At 40.9% G+C, this 15,306-nt stretch overlaps 2 protein-coding genes across 2 annotated transcripts; one reads left to right on the top strand and one right to left on the bottom strand.

Annotated features, from left to right (window-relative positions):
- Positions 1-1,606: 1,606 nt before the first annotated feature.
- On the bottom strand, positions 1,607-4,767 carry pafah1b2 (platelet-activating factor acetylhydrolase 1b, catalytic subunit 2). The gene is made up of 6 exons (XM_061086298.1): positions 4,633-4,767; positions 4,140-4,221; positions 2,894-2,983; positions 2,494-2,610; positions 2,162-2,284; positions 1,607-1,925 (listed from the first exon to the last, which is right to left on the bottom strand). Exons 2-6 carry the CDS (start codon positions 4,218-4,220, stop codon positions 1,647-1,649), a joined length of 690 nt encoding a protein of 229 aa, XP_060942281.1. The 5' UTR covers position 4,221; positions 4,633-4,767; the 3' UTR covers positions 1,607-1,646.
- Positions 4,768-6,975: 2,208 nt separating this feature from the next.
- On the top strand, positions 6,976-14,754 carry mpzl2b (myelin protein zero-like 2b). Its single transcript, XM_061085208.1, has 5 exons — positions 6,976-7,350; positions 11,219-11,388; positions 11,949-12,159; positions 12,369-12,537; positions 13,582-14,754. Exons 1-5 carry the CDS (start codon positions 7,284-7,286, stop codon positions 13,778-13,780), a joined length of 816 nt encoding a protein of 271 aa, XP_060941191.1. The 5' UTR covers positions 6,976-7,283; the 3' UTR covers positions 13,781-14,754.
- Positions 14,755-15,306: the final 552 nt, after the last annotated feature.

The following is a 15,306-nucleotide window of genomic DNA, read 5'->3' as shown; positions in this document are numbered from 1 at the left end:
GGCTGGAGTCACTACGAGTACAACCGGTGGCAGAAGTAAAGAGGTGGTGAGAAACAGAATGCAGAGGAGCTTCTATGATAAAAATACTGTATATTCATGTAAAGAGGAGGGAGAGAGAGAGAGAGAGAGAGCATGGGTGGGAGGGTTGGACTATGAACATTTGGACATATAAGGGGGAGATACAGATGAATGTCACACATCAAACTGTATTCATAAGGGGTAGCTTGTGTTATGAATAGTAATGTAAGATGACGTGACAACCACTTGTTTGTTTCAGAATTTTTTTCTCTTTTGTTCAACCTAAATTAATTTTCACTGTTACACTGGAGCATGACAATATCACGGCCTAACGTTAGGATATTTTCTCTTCTCAAAAATGTAGTAAAATGTAAATCTACAAATAGAAGCTCTGCATGTAAGCGACAGGATTAGTGTTTGTTTGGAAGACCCACGTGGATACATGGCGCACCATCACTAGATCATATCACTGGATATGTATGAATACACAATTTTGGCCGACATTAACTCAATTCATGTACATAAATAATTAAAGCACACTGGATTTAATATACTGAAGCATCGGCCCACTTTCAACACCGAAGCTGAGGCTCACCTTAAAACATGCATGCAGTGAACACCGACATCAGGTTTGACGTGAACATTTAGTTTCACTGTGGTTTTTAAGTCACATGAGATGAAGTAGTGATCTGTATGTGTGTGTGTGGTCTCTCCAAATATAATCTATTTTACATTGATTAACAATTTGTAGAGAAAATAAAATAGTTACACATCAATCAAGTGACCATTTTAAAGACTTGGTAAATTAGTTTACACTGTTTTATATACTGTTTTGGTTCCCAACCATTCACTTGTGGACCCCTAAAAGTGATTTTAACATCTCCAATTTCATTGGATTTTTAAAAGCCTGACGAGGTGAACATATCCATGTTTTCATGATTTGAAAAAGGTCAATAAAAGGACAAATATCAGAAAAAATAAATAAAAGATTTGAAACCTCAATAATTTTCTTGACATCTCTAAAGATACCCTGGCCACCAGGTTGGAAACCTCAACTCTGTAGTAAACAGGCCAGACTCATAACATTATACAATGTTGGGTTATGTTCTTCCTACTGTTTGTTGTGAGCTGGATTTCTCGTGTTATAATATCAAGACCGCACAGTTACAGTTTTGGGGACACCGAACAAAACATAAGGGAAGAAATTGGATTGTGTTACTCTATTTAGTATCATATCTCTGTGGAAAAAGTGACAGAGAGAAACGCTCATTTTTACCACAGGCCAAGATAAAGCTGTGTGAGCCACTGAAGTCTCATATGATCTCTGTTTGTCTGTCTATGGTTCAGAGTAGCCTGACCTCTGCGAATCATTTTGCATTAGAGCTTAGTACTGCAATCACAGTGTCTACGTCTGTAGTGAGGTATCTCTCTCTCTCCTTATCACCTCCCCATAACAACCCTCCGCTCATGGAGGTCACCCCACACCCCCCCCTGGGCCCACTCACATCGGGGTACTACTTCCCCCACTGTGAGTGGGCCCCTACCTCCTCCAGATACCAGGAGCACATCCCCCCCCCCTTCTCCCAGAGCAGTGTGTGGAGATAAATGTTGCTGCTCGACGACAGCCCTCAAACCAGCGATGCCTTCCTCTCCTCTGGTGTCTCATCCAGCATCTGATGCAGAAGGTAACTGAGGGGCTTGGCCACTTTGCGGTAACCTAACGGCGTCAGGTGAAGGAAGTCAAACATGTCCTGTGGGACGATGGTTCCATCAGAGTGAACAAAATCCCTGCCCACGTCCAGAAACTGAGCCCGGCCCAGACGTGGCAGCCAAGACCGCAGGAACTCGTTAACGGCAGCGTTCTTTACCCTCAGTGGGTTGGGCCGCTCCCCCCGGGGCAGCAGACCCTGAGGACAGCAAAAATATGTTTGACCAATTTGCGAGGTTCAATATGTTGACAGTGCGTACATTTTTTTCTATGATTCAATGTTTATGTAATACTTCATTATTTCGTTAAATGCGAAAAGTGAAAAAGTTACTCAAAAGTCACTCAGTGAGACAACTGCAGAGAGAAATCCCATCAACATGTTTATTTAAAAACCAACTAGGTACAACAAAAGACAAGATATAAAACTGAACTTACCAGGACAACTATCTTTGCCTTTGGGAGGCAGGATGTGAGCAGTTGCGCAATAGCAAGAATTCCTCCTGCAACTTGCTCTGCTGTGTGTTGGTAGTTGTTGGTTCCTACCCACAGCACCACCACCTGGACAAGACCACAGACAGACGTGTTGCTTATTCTCACTGCACACACTTCTCTCTGGAGCCAAGATCCTGCTCAATGTTTTGAGATAATGAGTTTTCGTGAAGTACGAGTCTATATAGCCAGGACAGATAGGGTGATACAACAAACTGCTGCTACTACAGTTTTTTCAAAAAGCACACTTAGGCATATGGCTGCTGGGATTGTCTTACCTTGGGACGGATGTTCTCCAGCTCTCCGTTCTGTAGCCTCCACAGCACGTTGCAGGTGGTGTCTCCTCCAATGCCGAAGTTGAGCGCATGAAGAGGAGAGAACAACTCTCTCCACATCTGTGGATAGGAAACCATGAGTCTGGATTTCATAGGAGCAATTCTGCATTTCTTACTTTGGTGACTAACACCAAAAATCTCACTGATGCTGAAAACAAAAGATGCTGATCAAGAACAAGATGCATTACAAAGCTATATGTATATGAGACTCAAAGTCAAGCTAAATAAACCTGTTTATTTATGTCATATCAAGAGCAGTGTGTGAAAATACTTAGATTAAAAGAAAAAAATGCTACTTTCACGTGAGTCGTCAAATGTCCAGGTGTAGAATATCATATCTTACCTCAAACTGCTGCATTAGCTGAATCATAGAATCTCCCACAAAAAGCACTTCTGGCTCACCATCTTTACACTCCAGCACAAACCTTGTGTGCTGTAAAAAATAAAATTAAATACAAGTTAATCACTAGACCTCAGGATGTAGTGCACAATTGTGACATGTGGAGTAGATACATAAAGACATAAATAAATGACGTTTGCAAAAATCTATCCAATCCAAGTCTTTCAGTCTTTTCAAGTGTTCTACCAAATCCTGGCAGGAGGTTAATACTTGCAAGCTTTCCAAGTCAAGACAAAATCCTGTTGGCTCAGCACAGTCATGTCTGGTGCCCCATCTAAAAAAGAGCTCGGAGCGAGGCGGACTGTCTCAGTTTTATCAGCTTTGGAGGATTAACCTTACATAGACCTGCTAAACAAGCTCGGAAGTGTGGCTGTCTGAAAGAAACACAAGCCTCGGGAAACTAATATGATGTCGACCACTCACATCATCTTAACCCCACATATATTTTGACATTGATACTATAAAGAACATCATCTAAACAGAATTGATGCAGACCTAGCTTGCATCTGAAAGTCTCCTCAAAACAAGCCAATGCACAGTTATAAAGATAAAGGCGAGATCCAATGTGTAGTTTATAGGGGCAAATGAATAGGGAAAGTAATCTGAGGAAAATGGTTAATGGTGGAAATGTGGAAAACCTAATTATTAAGGCAACTTCACTTGAATGTCTATTGGATGAGAGAATGGGTAGAATGGTAAGTTAGAGCTTGGTTATAAAACAATATTGCTAATTATCATAATATTCATCAATAGCAATATAATAAAAATCCTATTGCAATGTAATGCATTGCATATGCATCCTGCAAAGAGCGTGAGGATGTATAACACATAATAGAGCAATTTGTCAGTCTATAAACTTAACAGAAATAATAATGTTACATTTATCGTGACAATTATTAATATATTGACTTAGTTTAATTTGCTCGGGCCTGTCATGAGTCAAGCATCACTCTGGGGTGTTATCCTGGTCATTTTAAGATTTTAAAGCTGGATTTTTAAGCTTGTATGTATATATCATCACAACAACCAAAACCTGCCTTTTCAAACTGATGCTATGACGAAAGAAGGATAAGCCGAAGAATGAGACTAAATAATGTAGCATATCGCCTGAATGAATAAGGAACAAATCAGATGTTTTACTTATTGACACATGAAGACAACGAGCGACGGTTTCCTCTAGAACACAAACCTGGGACATCCAGCGTCCGTCGCCGTGCACATCTTCTACCGGCTGAGCCACTGCAGCTGGGTTCCGTTCATCCGCACTCATCCTGCGGGACAACACACAGGGTTCACAGAGAGACACAACAACACACAGGGTTCACAGAGAGGCACAACAACACACAGCTACACGGCGGGTTTGTGTTGTCTCGGGCTGGTGCAGTGTGAGCAGCAGCATCATCAGCAGCTGCAGCATAAGCTAACAGGAGATGCTAACAGGAGCTGCTGTCATTAGCAGCTTAGCATCACAGGAGCTAGTACGGATAGCGGCGACTTTCGCTTTCACGTCGGGTGTTTACAGACCACTGTTAGCATGTTAGCCAGCAAGCTAACCAGCGAGCTAACAGACTGTTATGGCTGCATCCTCCACACCTAACGTTTGACACAGCCGCCGACATTAACGCGGTCACTTCCAGAACTGTAGTTTATCATCATTATTATTAATTTGCAAGACAAGGTACCTTGTGTATAGTTGGCCGTCACGCGTCGGCTCCCACCGGCTTCAGGGCAACTCTTTACCCGGGACGTGTGTTGTCCTCTGCGGGGCGGTCGGCGGGGGATGCTCGCTAGCAGCGGTTAGCTGACTCCAGCTCGACGAGACAACAAAAGGTGTGTCGAGAAGACACGGAGCAGAGAGCGTGAGAGGAGGAGAGCCCCCAGCAGATAGCACTGTCCGTAACACCGCAGCGAGCCGGAGTTACACACACAAACTACACAACACTGCAGTATAAGTAGCCCGAGCTAAAGTAGCTAGCTGTGTAGCACACACCTGAACACTGCTAGCTTCTGTAATTTATGTTTTAAATCCCGAGTACACAGGGCTGCTGCCGCAATGAATCATGGGTGGCTCGCTGGTTTTGAATGTGCAATTAAAATCTAAAAACAGCCTGACACGCGTGACTTTTGATTCATAAACAACATCGCTCTTGTTGCTCGTGGGAGAAATAACACTGTAGTATATTATATATCTTTAGCAGCCCCGCTAGCATCGCTGGTGTGTGACAGCCGTGATCAGACCTCTCGCTTCCACTGGCGGCTCATCTCCCTGCGGCAGACCGCAAAGCATCATGGTCACGTTCGGTCGGCCTTCCAATGCTGCGGGAAACCCAGGGACTATCTAGAAATATGTGCTGTATGCTTTAAAATACAACAACAACAAAGGACACTTTTACTTTACATTATATGAATATTCATTTATATGAATATATTTCCCCCCCTTTTGGGCTTTTATGTATTTTAATCTGTGTTGTTGCATTTTATCTGGAGTCTCAGTAATAATCATAGATAATGATTAGTTATTAATTACAATAATAATCACAGACTACAAGTCAAATTTCTTTGATATATACATGTTTGACACTGCAACTGCGTATTTTGAATGTGAACTTGTCGTTTTACAAATCAAGAGTCACCACATCAACATGTTAATCTGCATCCACAGAGAAGCTATGTTACAGAGTATTTGTTATAGAGTCAATATTCAATTACTGTATCTACTCAATTTATAGTTTCTTTGTTGTCCTTGTTAATATTGTGGTGTTGTCATTTTTTGTTGTTGCTGATGATAATAGGTTTTTTAATTTCATATAAAAATAACAAATTAAGTGGAATAAGTTAACAAAAACATATTTATATGTATATGATTTATAATTTAGCTGTGTTATATTCTGTTAAAATTAGATTTTTATGACTATGGGGCTTGGGGGAGGTTGCCTCTGTCTTGCAGATCTGAGTGGGCAAGTGTAGACATGTCAGATTCATGTTTTGTCAGTTATTTCACATGCTTGAAATAACAGGCTTATCTCCATTAAAAATCACTGACGCTGTTTTGTGTTGTGCCTCATAAGCTTACAAATCACAGAGTGGTCATATATTCTCATTTGCAACTTTTCTTTAAGCTGCAACCTCCTCCAGGTTTGAGTCCAATTTGAAACTCTGAAATACAAATGTAAACAACCTCGGTAAAATATGATGTTACCTCTATTGCTTATCTTCATATTAAAGCTGGTGTACAGATACCTACAAAAAGAAAGTGCATTGCCTGACCAACAGTTGTGTTGTGAAAATGCACAAGGGCATTTTTTAATCCACTAGAAATCTGTCTCAGTTGTTTTCCCGACTGTGCATGAGCAGACGGGCCCTGAAAATGCTGTACAATGAGAGGTTATGAAGGGACACTGTTATAGGATTAACGCTGCTCTGCCCATCAGGAGCTGCAAAACATGTTTTCACCATCATGTTGCCCCAGTCTGTGGGGAAAAACTCTTATCCATCTCTCAATTCATTTTACATCCAATCGAGTGACATTTCGGTGGCAACATGTTTATGACCATGGATCCGATGGGATCTCAAAATGAATAAATAAAACTAAAGTATAGATGAAGAGATTCCCATATTCATGGATGGGACTACTGATAACAATATAATAGTTTTCAGTATGACTGTACTGGTCAGTGATACATTTCCATCAAATAATATTTGTTTTTTGCAGAATGTTCTCTTTCATGTTTGGAAGGGTGCGGTGAGGTGAAGGGTATTCAGCTGCAACATGAAACCTCACCACTAGATGTCTCTAAATTCTACACACTGAAGCTTTAACGTTATCACACAATAAAACACATAATATTCCCAATTCATCCCGCAGGATTCCACCCAGGTCTGTTGACTGAGAAGTGGCTGGTGTTTGTGATGTGATGCTGTGGCCACCAGGTGGAACCAGTCCAGAGAGAGTTGACTAAAGTAAAAAAATACAGTTTTAACTTGACTCTGGGTTAATAAGTAACTCCTGAGACATCAGTGAGTGCGTCTAAACTTCCCCTGGGCTTAACGGGAGTAAAGCACGAACAAGCTTTGAGGGGAATAGTGCAGGTGTGGAGTGTGTGATCATACAGGTTATGCAAGAAGAGAGAGGATCGGCTTAACACCGCCCATCAGGTGTGTGCAGGAGGAGTGTGACTCGCTCTTTCACCACCGAAGAGGACAGACCCAGGAGAGACGAGGCGTTTGATTCTTTCACCTCCGACTCTCTGTTTTGATATTTTTTCCTCCATGTTTGCAGCGTGTTAAACTACATGACGCGACTCTCACACAGGATCTAAACAGCTCCGAATAAATGTTTAATTATTATCCTATGTGTCGGATATGGCCTCTGCTTCTGCTGGGAGGACTCCTGCTGCCAGGTGAGTCCCAGCTACTTCCTGGATATATTCTGATCCATTACTACGTTTTCTCTTAAGCAAAGCAAAGTTACTAATGTCAGCACTGTTGTAAATAAGCCTTGTTTTTTGTATCGGTGGGTTGTGAGCCACTTCTCACTGCAGGACAAGCAGCGTTAAGTCTGCTAGGAGCTTGTTTATTTGTCTTGATCGCTTTACATGAAGCCTTCCCTCATAGTGAAGAGTAGAAGCAGTTTACAGAGTAGAATATACTATGTTTTCATATAATCTATACTAATTTATATATATGTATAATTTAGCCATTATTTAATATCATCAACCATTCAAGCAAAAGTACACTGTAGTATAATAGTATTATAATCGTTTTATTTATATTATGTTATTTATATTATATATACCTTGTGTTACAATGTTATCTGGATTTTGCTTGTCCAAAATTTGACTTGAATATAGATGAATCCAATAGCAGGTTAGGCATAGTCCCAGCTATGAGCAACAATACATGCAGCTCCCATAAACTTACATACTAATATACTTATAAATGTTACATTTATTCTTGTGTAATATCCCAATCAAATCTATCATTACATTACATTTCATTTAGCTGACACTTTTATCCAAAGCGACTTACAATAAGTGCATTCAACCATGAGGGTACAAACCCAGAACAATAAGAATCAAGTAAGTACAATTGGGAGTTGCTGTGTAAAGGCTTGAAACTCAGAAGTGTTGTGTAATTTCAACATGTTTTGTCTGTAATTCGAAACAGTCACCAACACATGCCCCGCTGGATGTTTAATGAGCGATATCGAACAGTATGTCGACTTTTAAATATACACAAGGCCATCTTTCTGCTGTCATCGAGATTTGTTTTGCTCAAATACCCTGTAAACATGGAGTATGGAGGAGCTGTTTGGACAAGCAGGTCAGGAAACACCTAGCCTCCAGGGATTGTCCCCATTTTGGTTGAATGGTGGAAAATGAAACTAAGCAAATAATTTACACATGAGTCCTTGGTACAGATAATTTACCTTTAAACTCAGGTTGAAGCCAGTGAGCCGTAGAGCCTGAGACGATTGTTTTCCTATAAATGTCGAGCTGTTTGATGATGAATTTCATGGCATCACAACAGATATATAATGTGGAGCAGGATTTTTCCTGTAAGGTGGATATTATGCTAAACTACACTATAACTTGTCTTACAAGTAGCACAGACTTGTTTTATTTTCTGTGTAGTTACATGCAGAGACTTGGGAATGGCAGAGAAGCTTCTCATTAATTCAGTTTTAATAAGAAAGTGAAAGTGTTTAACCTCATTCGATTTTGTATTAACAGTAAAATGCATTGTGCAAGAATCAAATGCTGCTACTTGCAACAGGGTAAAAATAATAGTTTACGTAACCACTATGTGATGCAAACAATTATTTTTCATTTAAATTGGGTAAAGTCTGCTCAAAAGTCACTGAATGACACTATTATATGCATGCCATCATGGCATCTTATTAGCACTCAGCATAATGTTACCAGGTTTCATTCCTTTATTTGTTTACTTCTCTCCATGACTCTCCCTTTCCCTCCCATAGTATTTTAAAACAGCTAACAAAGCTGAGCAGTGTGTGTTCTCAGGTATTTAACATGTATTCACACAGTAGCAGGGTGGGTCTGCGACTTTCCACATCTATTCACAGCTCGACTCAAGGGACCCCAACGACCCAGTAGTTGGTGGTCACTGCTGGTCAATGACCTGCATGTTTAACATAACAACTCTCATTATCTGTAACAATCCACCACGTTTAAATACTTGAAACCTCCCAGTAGTCAGTATGTTCACATGCAAAATGATCTCAGAGAGAGAAAATGAGAAGATCCTTCATTTCTGTGTCAGCTGCCATGCAGTCAAGTTGAATGACACATAGTGTGCCTGCGGAGGGCCGACCTCCCACTCAGGCCAGTAGGTGACCGTCTTTTACAGAAGTAGCTATCTGCATGTAAACACTGGATGTGACAAAACAGAAACTGCCAAATTAGTTTGACAGAGCAATTGTCAATGGTGAAACTCCAGCACTCGACCGGCTGACCACTGGTGTAACTTCGTCACTCTATAGAAATTAACTGAACATTTTGTGGACGGGCTGTATGTGAGAACGTAAATGTCTGAGCCAGTTGTTCCGGGTATATTCCACAACTTTACCTCCCTAAAGGTCTGAGTGAGCCCATGTGAGAATAGAGGAGGGAAATTCACAGCGAGTGAGTTGGCGTGTTGCTGAGGTTTATAACTCCGAAGGGACACAAATCTCAGGATGAAAGGAAGGTGTTCTACATGTATAAGACGCAGACAAAGATGTAAACTTGGAAAGACAGCGAGATTCAAGAGCTTTTGGCGATCGGAGCTGTTGGCGATGTGCTGTAAAAATACAAAACATTGCTTTCCGCGGCAGGATTCATACATCATGTCCTTCCTCCTGCCTCCTGCATGATTTACCCAAACGCCAACTCTTGCCCATTATTATGAATGTGTTGGACCTAGACAATCTCCTGCTGCTTCCTTCATATGTGAAAGGAAAACTGTCTCAATAAAAAATCTATCTACTCTTCACACACAATTAATTTCCGGGAGTTCAAGTTTGAAATCGGCTCATCAGTCAGTCTTGGACATTAGCGTTTATATGGCCAGCCCCAGTGTTGTGGTCCAGGTCCAGTCTTGGCTGAAATAAATGTAATTCTTTCACATTAGTAGCTCCTCATTGCCAAGTTTTGAAGAAACACCCACACATTCAAACATGTTTTTCCTTCTTCCTGGTTGGCATCAACCTCCTGTGAGATAACTGTTTGTAGTGGGAGGAGCTGAGAATTTTGGAACTAAACAAGTTTCCAGGAATTAGACAAAGAAATATGTCAAATAGCAAATATATTTAAAGAGATTCAATTTGAAATGGGGAAAAAACGTATCCACCTCAGTATTTAAAAGAGCTCTTGTTTAGCTTTTTAGACTTTTCATATGAGATATATGGAAACTTCTTTTATTTTCAAGTAGTTTTTTATCCTCTATTTACAGTCGAAGGTTTGCTTTTATTCAAGTGTTATTAATCCTCTTTTTAATCATTGAATTTGACATTTTACAAGTTCTTGTTCTTAACATGTCCTATTAAATTCTCTTATCCCCTTAGATTTTTCATCTGCAGGCGAACATTTGATTTCACGCCTCTCTGTCAAGGATTACTGGACATTCTTGGCTTCTTCTTTTTCTTCTTCGCTGTGGTTTATTAGAAGGAATGTTTTAATCCTCAGGAAGAGTCTGCAGGTCTGCTCGTCCCTGTGGCTGACAGTGTGATCCAGATTGAGCTAAACTGCTGAAGTTTGCCACAACCCTCGAGGGAGATGAACAGTTGCCAGTTTGCTCCTACTGTGGGTTTCATGGTTTCAAGTGAAACATGATTCATATTTGTCAAAAGATTTATACCACTTAAATCATAATTAATCAAATCTGCTTTATCCAGATGAAATATGTATTACTCCCTGGGTTTGTTAAGGGTTCTATTGAGGCTGTATCGCTATGACCTTACCTAAGCTCCTCATACATACATGCACTCATCAACCTGTGGTATGCATAGCAGCTCTTAAATTATTTGAATTAGGTATGTTCTTGTTTGACATTGATTTCACAATTGTAAGTGGAAAATCAGGTCACACATACTAACAGCAGAGATCTCCATGTTACTTTCGTCTCAACTGTCAAGATTGTTTCTGATTAATTGCCGAAAGGCGGAAAAATTTGACACTAACCTGAGCTGTTTGACCCTTGAACCTATGTGCATTAGATTAGATATTAATGAATATTGCTTGTTGTTTTACTTGGTTGTCTCTGTCACAGGGTTGCAATATGTCAGTGGAATAGAAGTGTACACTCCAAGCGACGTGGAGGCCACCAATGGGACAGATGTGAAACTGAAGTGCACCTTCACCTCCAGTCACCCGATGACGCACCAGTCGGTCATAGTGTCGTGGAACTTCAGGCCCATGAACTCGGGAACAGATGAGTCGGTGTGTAGGAACTGTGCTTTTACTAAAAAACTACTTTGACAGTTTTTATTTATTGTATGTTAATGTCGTCATTTGCTCGTTTCATTTTATCGCTCTCATTCTTGTATCAATAGTCAGTTGATAAATTGAACTGGCTCCAAACAGCTTTAAGTGAATCCAGTGGAGAAGAGTAGGTGGCTGGCCTGATAGCTGCTCATGATGACTCTTACAGTTGTCTTACACTTCCATTACTTTAGATCATGTTTGTATATCGTATATCAAAGGAAGGGAGCATCTCCTACTGTCTACGCCTTCATGGTCACAAAATTCTCCTTGAAGAGCAAGCGACTGGCGCGTTGTGTTGAGCATTTCAAAATGTGTAGGGAAGGGAACGTTAGCCCCATGTTCGCCGAACTGGAAAATGTGCACATAGCACAGAAATGTTAGCTTCGTCAAGCTGCGCTACGTTAGCTCGCTAACAGCTGAAATAGCCAGAGCAGCAGCATTTTAGTAGAAGCAATAATTTGGATTTATACACTAAATTATTTGTATGCATTAAATGCTTTTTGTGTGTGTTTCAGGTGTTTTACTACCAGGAGAAAGGGTACCCTCCAGAGACTGGGCGTTTTAAAGACCATGCAGTGTGGGCGGGGGATATAACGCGAGGGGACGCCTCCATCACCCTGCGTGAGGTGCCCCCGACCTTTAACGGTACCTACTCCTGCCAGGTGCGCAACCGTCCAGATGTGCACGGCAAAAACGGAGAGATCAGCTTCAGAGTCGTCGACAAAGGTAAGACATCTGGGATGAAGAGTATATAAGTATATTTTCATCTCACTTTGGCTTGTCAGTCAGTACCACAGTGTTTTCAGCATATATTTAGATTGACTTAATTTACTGGTCTTGGTAGAAATATTCTGGCTGGGATGCTTTTCTCTCTATTGTGTTCTCTGCTGCTTTTCACCATATGTTATCACTTATTTGTCTTCCATTGCCTCTAGTTACCCTGACTGACATCAGCATCCTGGCGATCATCATCGGAAGCGCCTGTGGCGTAATCCTGATCCTCTTCACTATCTTTATAGCAGTGAGGCTTTACAGGAAACGTAGCATGGATCACGACATCGAGCTGCGCCCAAGGGAGCAAGAGTGGAAGGACCCGACCGTGTGGTGAGGACCAGAGAGCAGGAGCTCCGCTCGCTTCTTTTTGGGACTGGTGTGGCGTCTAATTAGCTGTTTGGGTCCACTCTGCTGGAAGAGCCAAATGACAGCTGAGGGGGGGACGGTGTCTTCTTCTTCCATCTTTGCTCCTCCAATGTGAACCTCTCAGATATTATTGTAGTTTACTCACTTCAGTATTAGAACTGTTATGCACCACACATCCAATTGGTTGTCACGCCAGAACATTCCACACTTTTATACATTTTTACCAAAAGTTCCATTCAGTATTTAAACTGTAGACTAGGAGATGTAAATATGGATGGATTTTCTAACAAAATGCGGGTCTTTAAACTTGTCCATTAACCTCAATTCACAGCAGCAGTGCTCACTGCACCAATTACATACATTTTTTTATCATATAGCAAGGAAATGACCAGTGTCTTCATTATCTTTTTTAAATTGAACATGAGTTTTGTAGTGCTGTGCCTCAGCTGAATCATCATTGAAAGTTGGTCCCCTTTATACAACATTTTTCCCTAAAGAGCACAACGGCACTTAAGACATGGTACCGCTGTGGTGAATTGAGTCATAAATCGATGTATCCTCTCTTTTACCTTCTCTTGAGGGATTGTATTGTAGCTGTAACTTTTTCTGAGCATAACCCTCCCACTGCTTCACAGTGTGTGCCCCGTTTACCTATGAACACATGTCTACTAACCCTGAGACTTTAAATCCAGAGAACCACGGTGGTTTTGGTGGAGAAATGTTGATGAACCGATGTTTTGGTCATCTCTGTCCACTGAGAGACGCAGTGCATCGATTCTCCGTGGTACTCTGGCTGGGTTTACTACCAGCTGAGGATTTGGGGTATTGTATTCATTATCATCTTCTGGCTATCCATTGTTTGCTGAGGTAAACCAAAGTGGGTCTTTTTGTTCATTTGCCGCACTTTCCATTTGCCCAATTATTCACCACTTTATACACCAATAGCCCATCTCACTTTTTACGTGTGTGTGTGATTGGATTGCATTTGTTCTGTGGGGGTGGTGTCAGTTCTCCGGAAGAGGCAGTTCATCTGAAAGTTGTGGAGAAAAAAGAAGCTGAAAGTTCAGATGATGAAGGGTCTGAGCCCAGCAGCGGCGATGACGATGAGGAAGAGGACGAAGAGGAAGATGATGATGATGATGACGACGATGAAGATGATGACGACGACGATGACGATGATGATGATGGCGGTGGTGGTGATGATTAAATTGCGAATGATGATTCATTGTTCACATGTAATTTATTATATGTCAAAAAGAGTATTAGCCTTGTGCTCCTGTGGGACAGTTTTAAAAGATGGAACAAATTCAATACAGCAGATTTTTCTGCCCTTTCTTCTTCCTTGTCAAAACCTACATTACCCACGATGCAATTAGAACGCTGACAGTTTGGTTGGCAGATGCTAATTTCTAAGCACAGCAGCGGGGTACTCTCATTCTACGTCTCATACTCTTCGGACCCAACCAACACTGACTCAAGTGACATCACATGAGAAGATTTTTTGAATTTCACACAGCTCTCACAGCAACATGGGGCTTTATACAACTGTTAAGATATATAGTATTACTCATAAAATGTATAAAATCACTGGAGCTCCCCTCTTTTCTATGCCTGTTGCATGGATATGGATTGATGGATGATTCTTTTGTATATGCTCTGTTCTGTAACTTTGCTTGTCAGTGCTAAGTTGATTGTTTCCATAGAGCTGCTCTTGGAAAAAAAATGTGTTGTCTCAGATCAATGAGAAAACAAACTATAGATTCAGCCAGTTTAATTTAACTCATTTTGAACACTCACACACAGACATTGAATGTGTATATGCTCCACTGCCACACCTGGCCTTTCTGCTGTTCACTTCCTGAATGCACCGGCTGAGAGTAGACAAAGCCGACGTTTTTTTTAAAGATATATCTTTTAACTGTGTTTTGTGTCTTTACAGATGGTTTTATGTGTTTTTGGAAAAGAAAATGAGAGAATGGGTGTTTTAGCTTCCAGAAAATCCAGAGTGAGTCGTATGAGTGATGAGTTGTTTACTGCCTCGGCAACGCTGACTTTGTATTTTGATCTTGTACATAATGTAAAATAAGCAGAACTTTACACTTTTTTAAAGTCACGTCCTATAATGTTTGTCACCAAATGTATCTCTGTTTAAACACTGTATAATAAAATGACTACTTTTGAGATTTCGGAATAGCATTGTGTGCATTTTGATAAGCGTGTTGAGGTGTGGGAACAGATCGACTCATGAGGTGAACGGATCAGGAGAGGGAGTGTGAAATACCAAGCAGCAGCCACTCCCGTATGTGTCACACATGGCTGTATAAAGTCACACGTCATTACTCTTAAAACAGCTGCGCAATCTTAAGCATGCAGGCCCTGACTGATAAGATTTTCTGATTAATCTAGTTATCTTGACTGATATTCGACTAAACATTTTATGGAATGTGTCCGAAACAGTTTGAAATAATCTCACTGGGATATTTTTTTTAATGTTTCACTTCAGTTAACACCTGAGTAACCGCAGTACTGCAGGTTAAATTACGTATTCACTGTAAAGGCTTCACAGTGCTTTGAGTGAATCATAGTTCAATATAAAGTACCAGAGACACATAGGACACATTATCCCCTGGTGGTATTTTAGACATATTACTTCATTGTGTTATCTCACATGTAATCACTTACGATTTCCCCAATGTTTGATCATTCTCAATCTTGCCATGTGACTGCTGACTC

This window comes from Limanda limanda, chromosome 14, assembly GCF_963576545.1.
Source record: "Limanda limanda chromosome 14, fLimLim1.1, whole genome shotgun sequence".
NCBI lineage: Eukaryota > Metazoa > Chordata > Actinopteri > Pleuronectiformes > Pleuronectidae > Limanda > Limanda limanda.
This window is presented reverse-complemented; position numbering and strand designations above follow the sequence as displayed.

Bases quoted from the DNA above. Each gene is read 5' to 3' on its own strand.
- pafah1b2 (XM_061086298.1), bottom strand. From the start codon at position 4,220: ATGAGTGCGGATGAACGGAACCCAGCTGCAGTGGCTCAGCCGGTAGAA. The intron at 2,984-4,139 runs GTTTGTGTTCTA...TATTTTTTACAG, and splicing joins ACGGACGCTGGATGTCCCAG to CACACAAGGTTTGTGCTGGA. The intron at 2,611-2,893 runs GTAAGATATGAT...TCCTATCCACAG, and splicing joins AGCTAATGCAGCAGTTTGAG to ATGTGGAGAGAGTTGTTCTC.
- mpzl2b (XM_061085208.1), top strand. From the start codon at position 7,284: ATGTTTAATTATTATCCTATGTGTCGGATATGGCCTCTGCTTCTGCTG. The intron at 11,389-11,948 runs GTGTGTAGGAAC...TGTGTGTTTCAG, and splicing joins ACTCGGGAACAGATGAGTCG to GTGTTTTACTACCAGGAGAA. The intron at 12,160-12,368 runs GTAAGACATCTG...CATTGCCTCTAG, and splicing joins CTTCAGAGTCGTCGACAAAG to TTACCCTGACTGACATCAGC.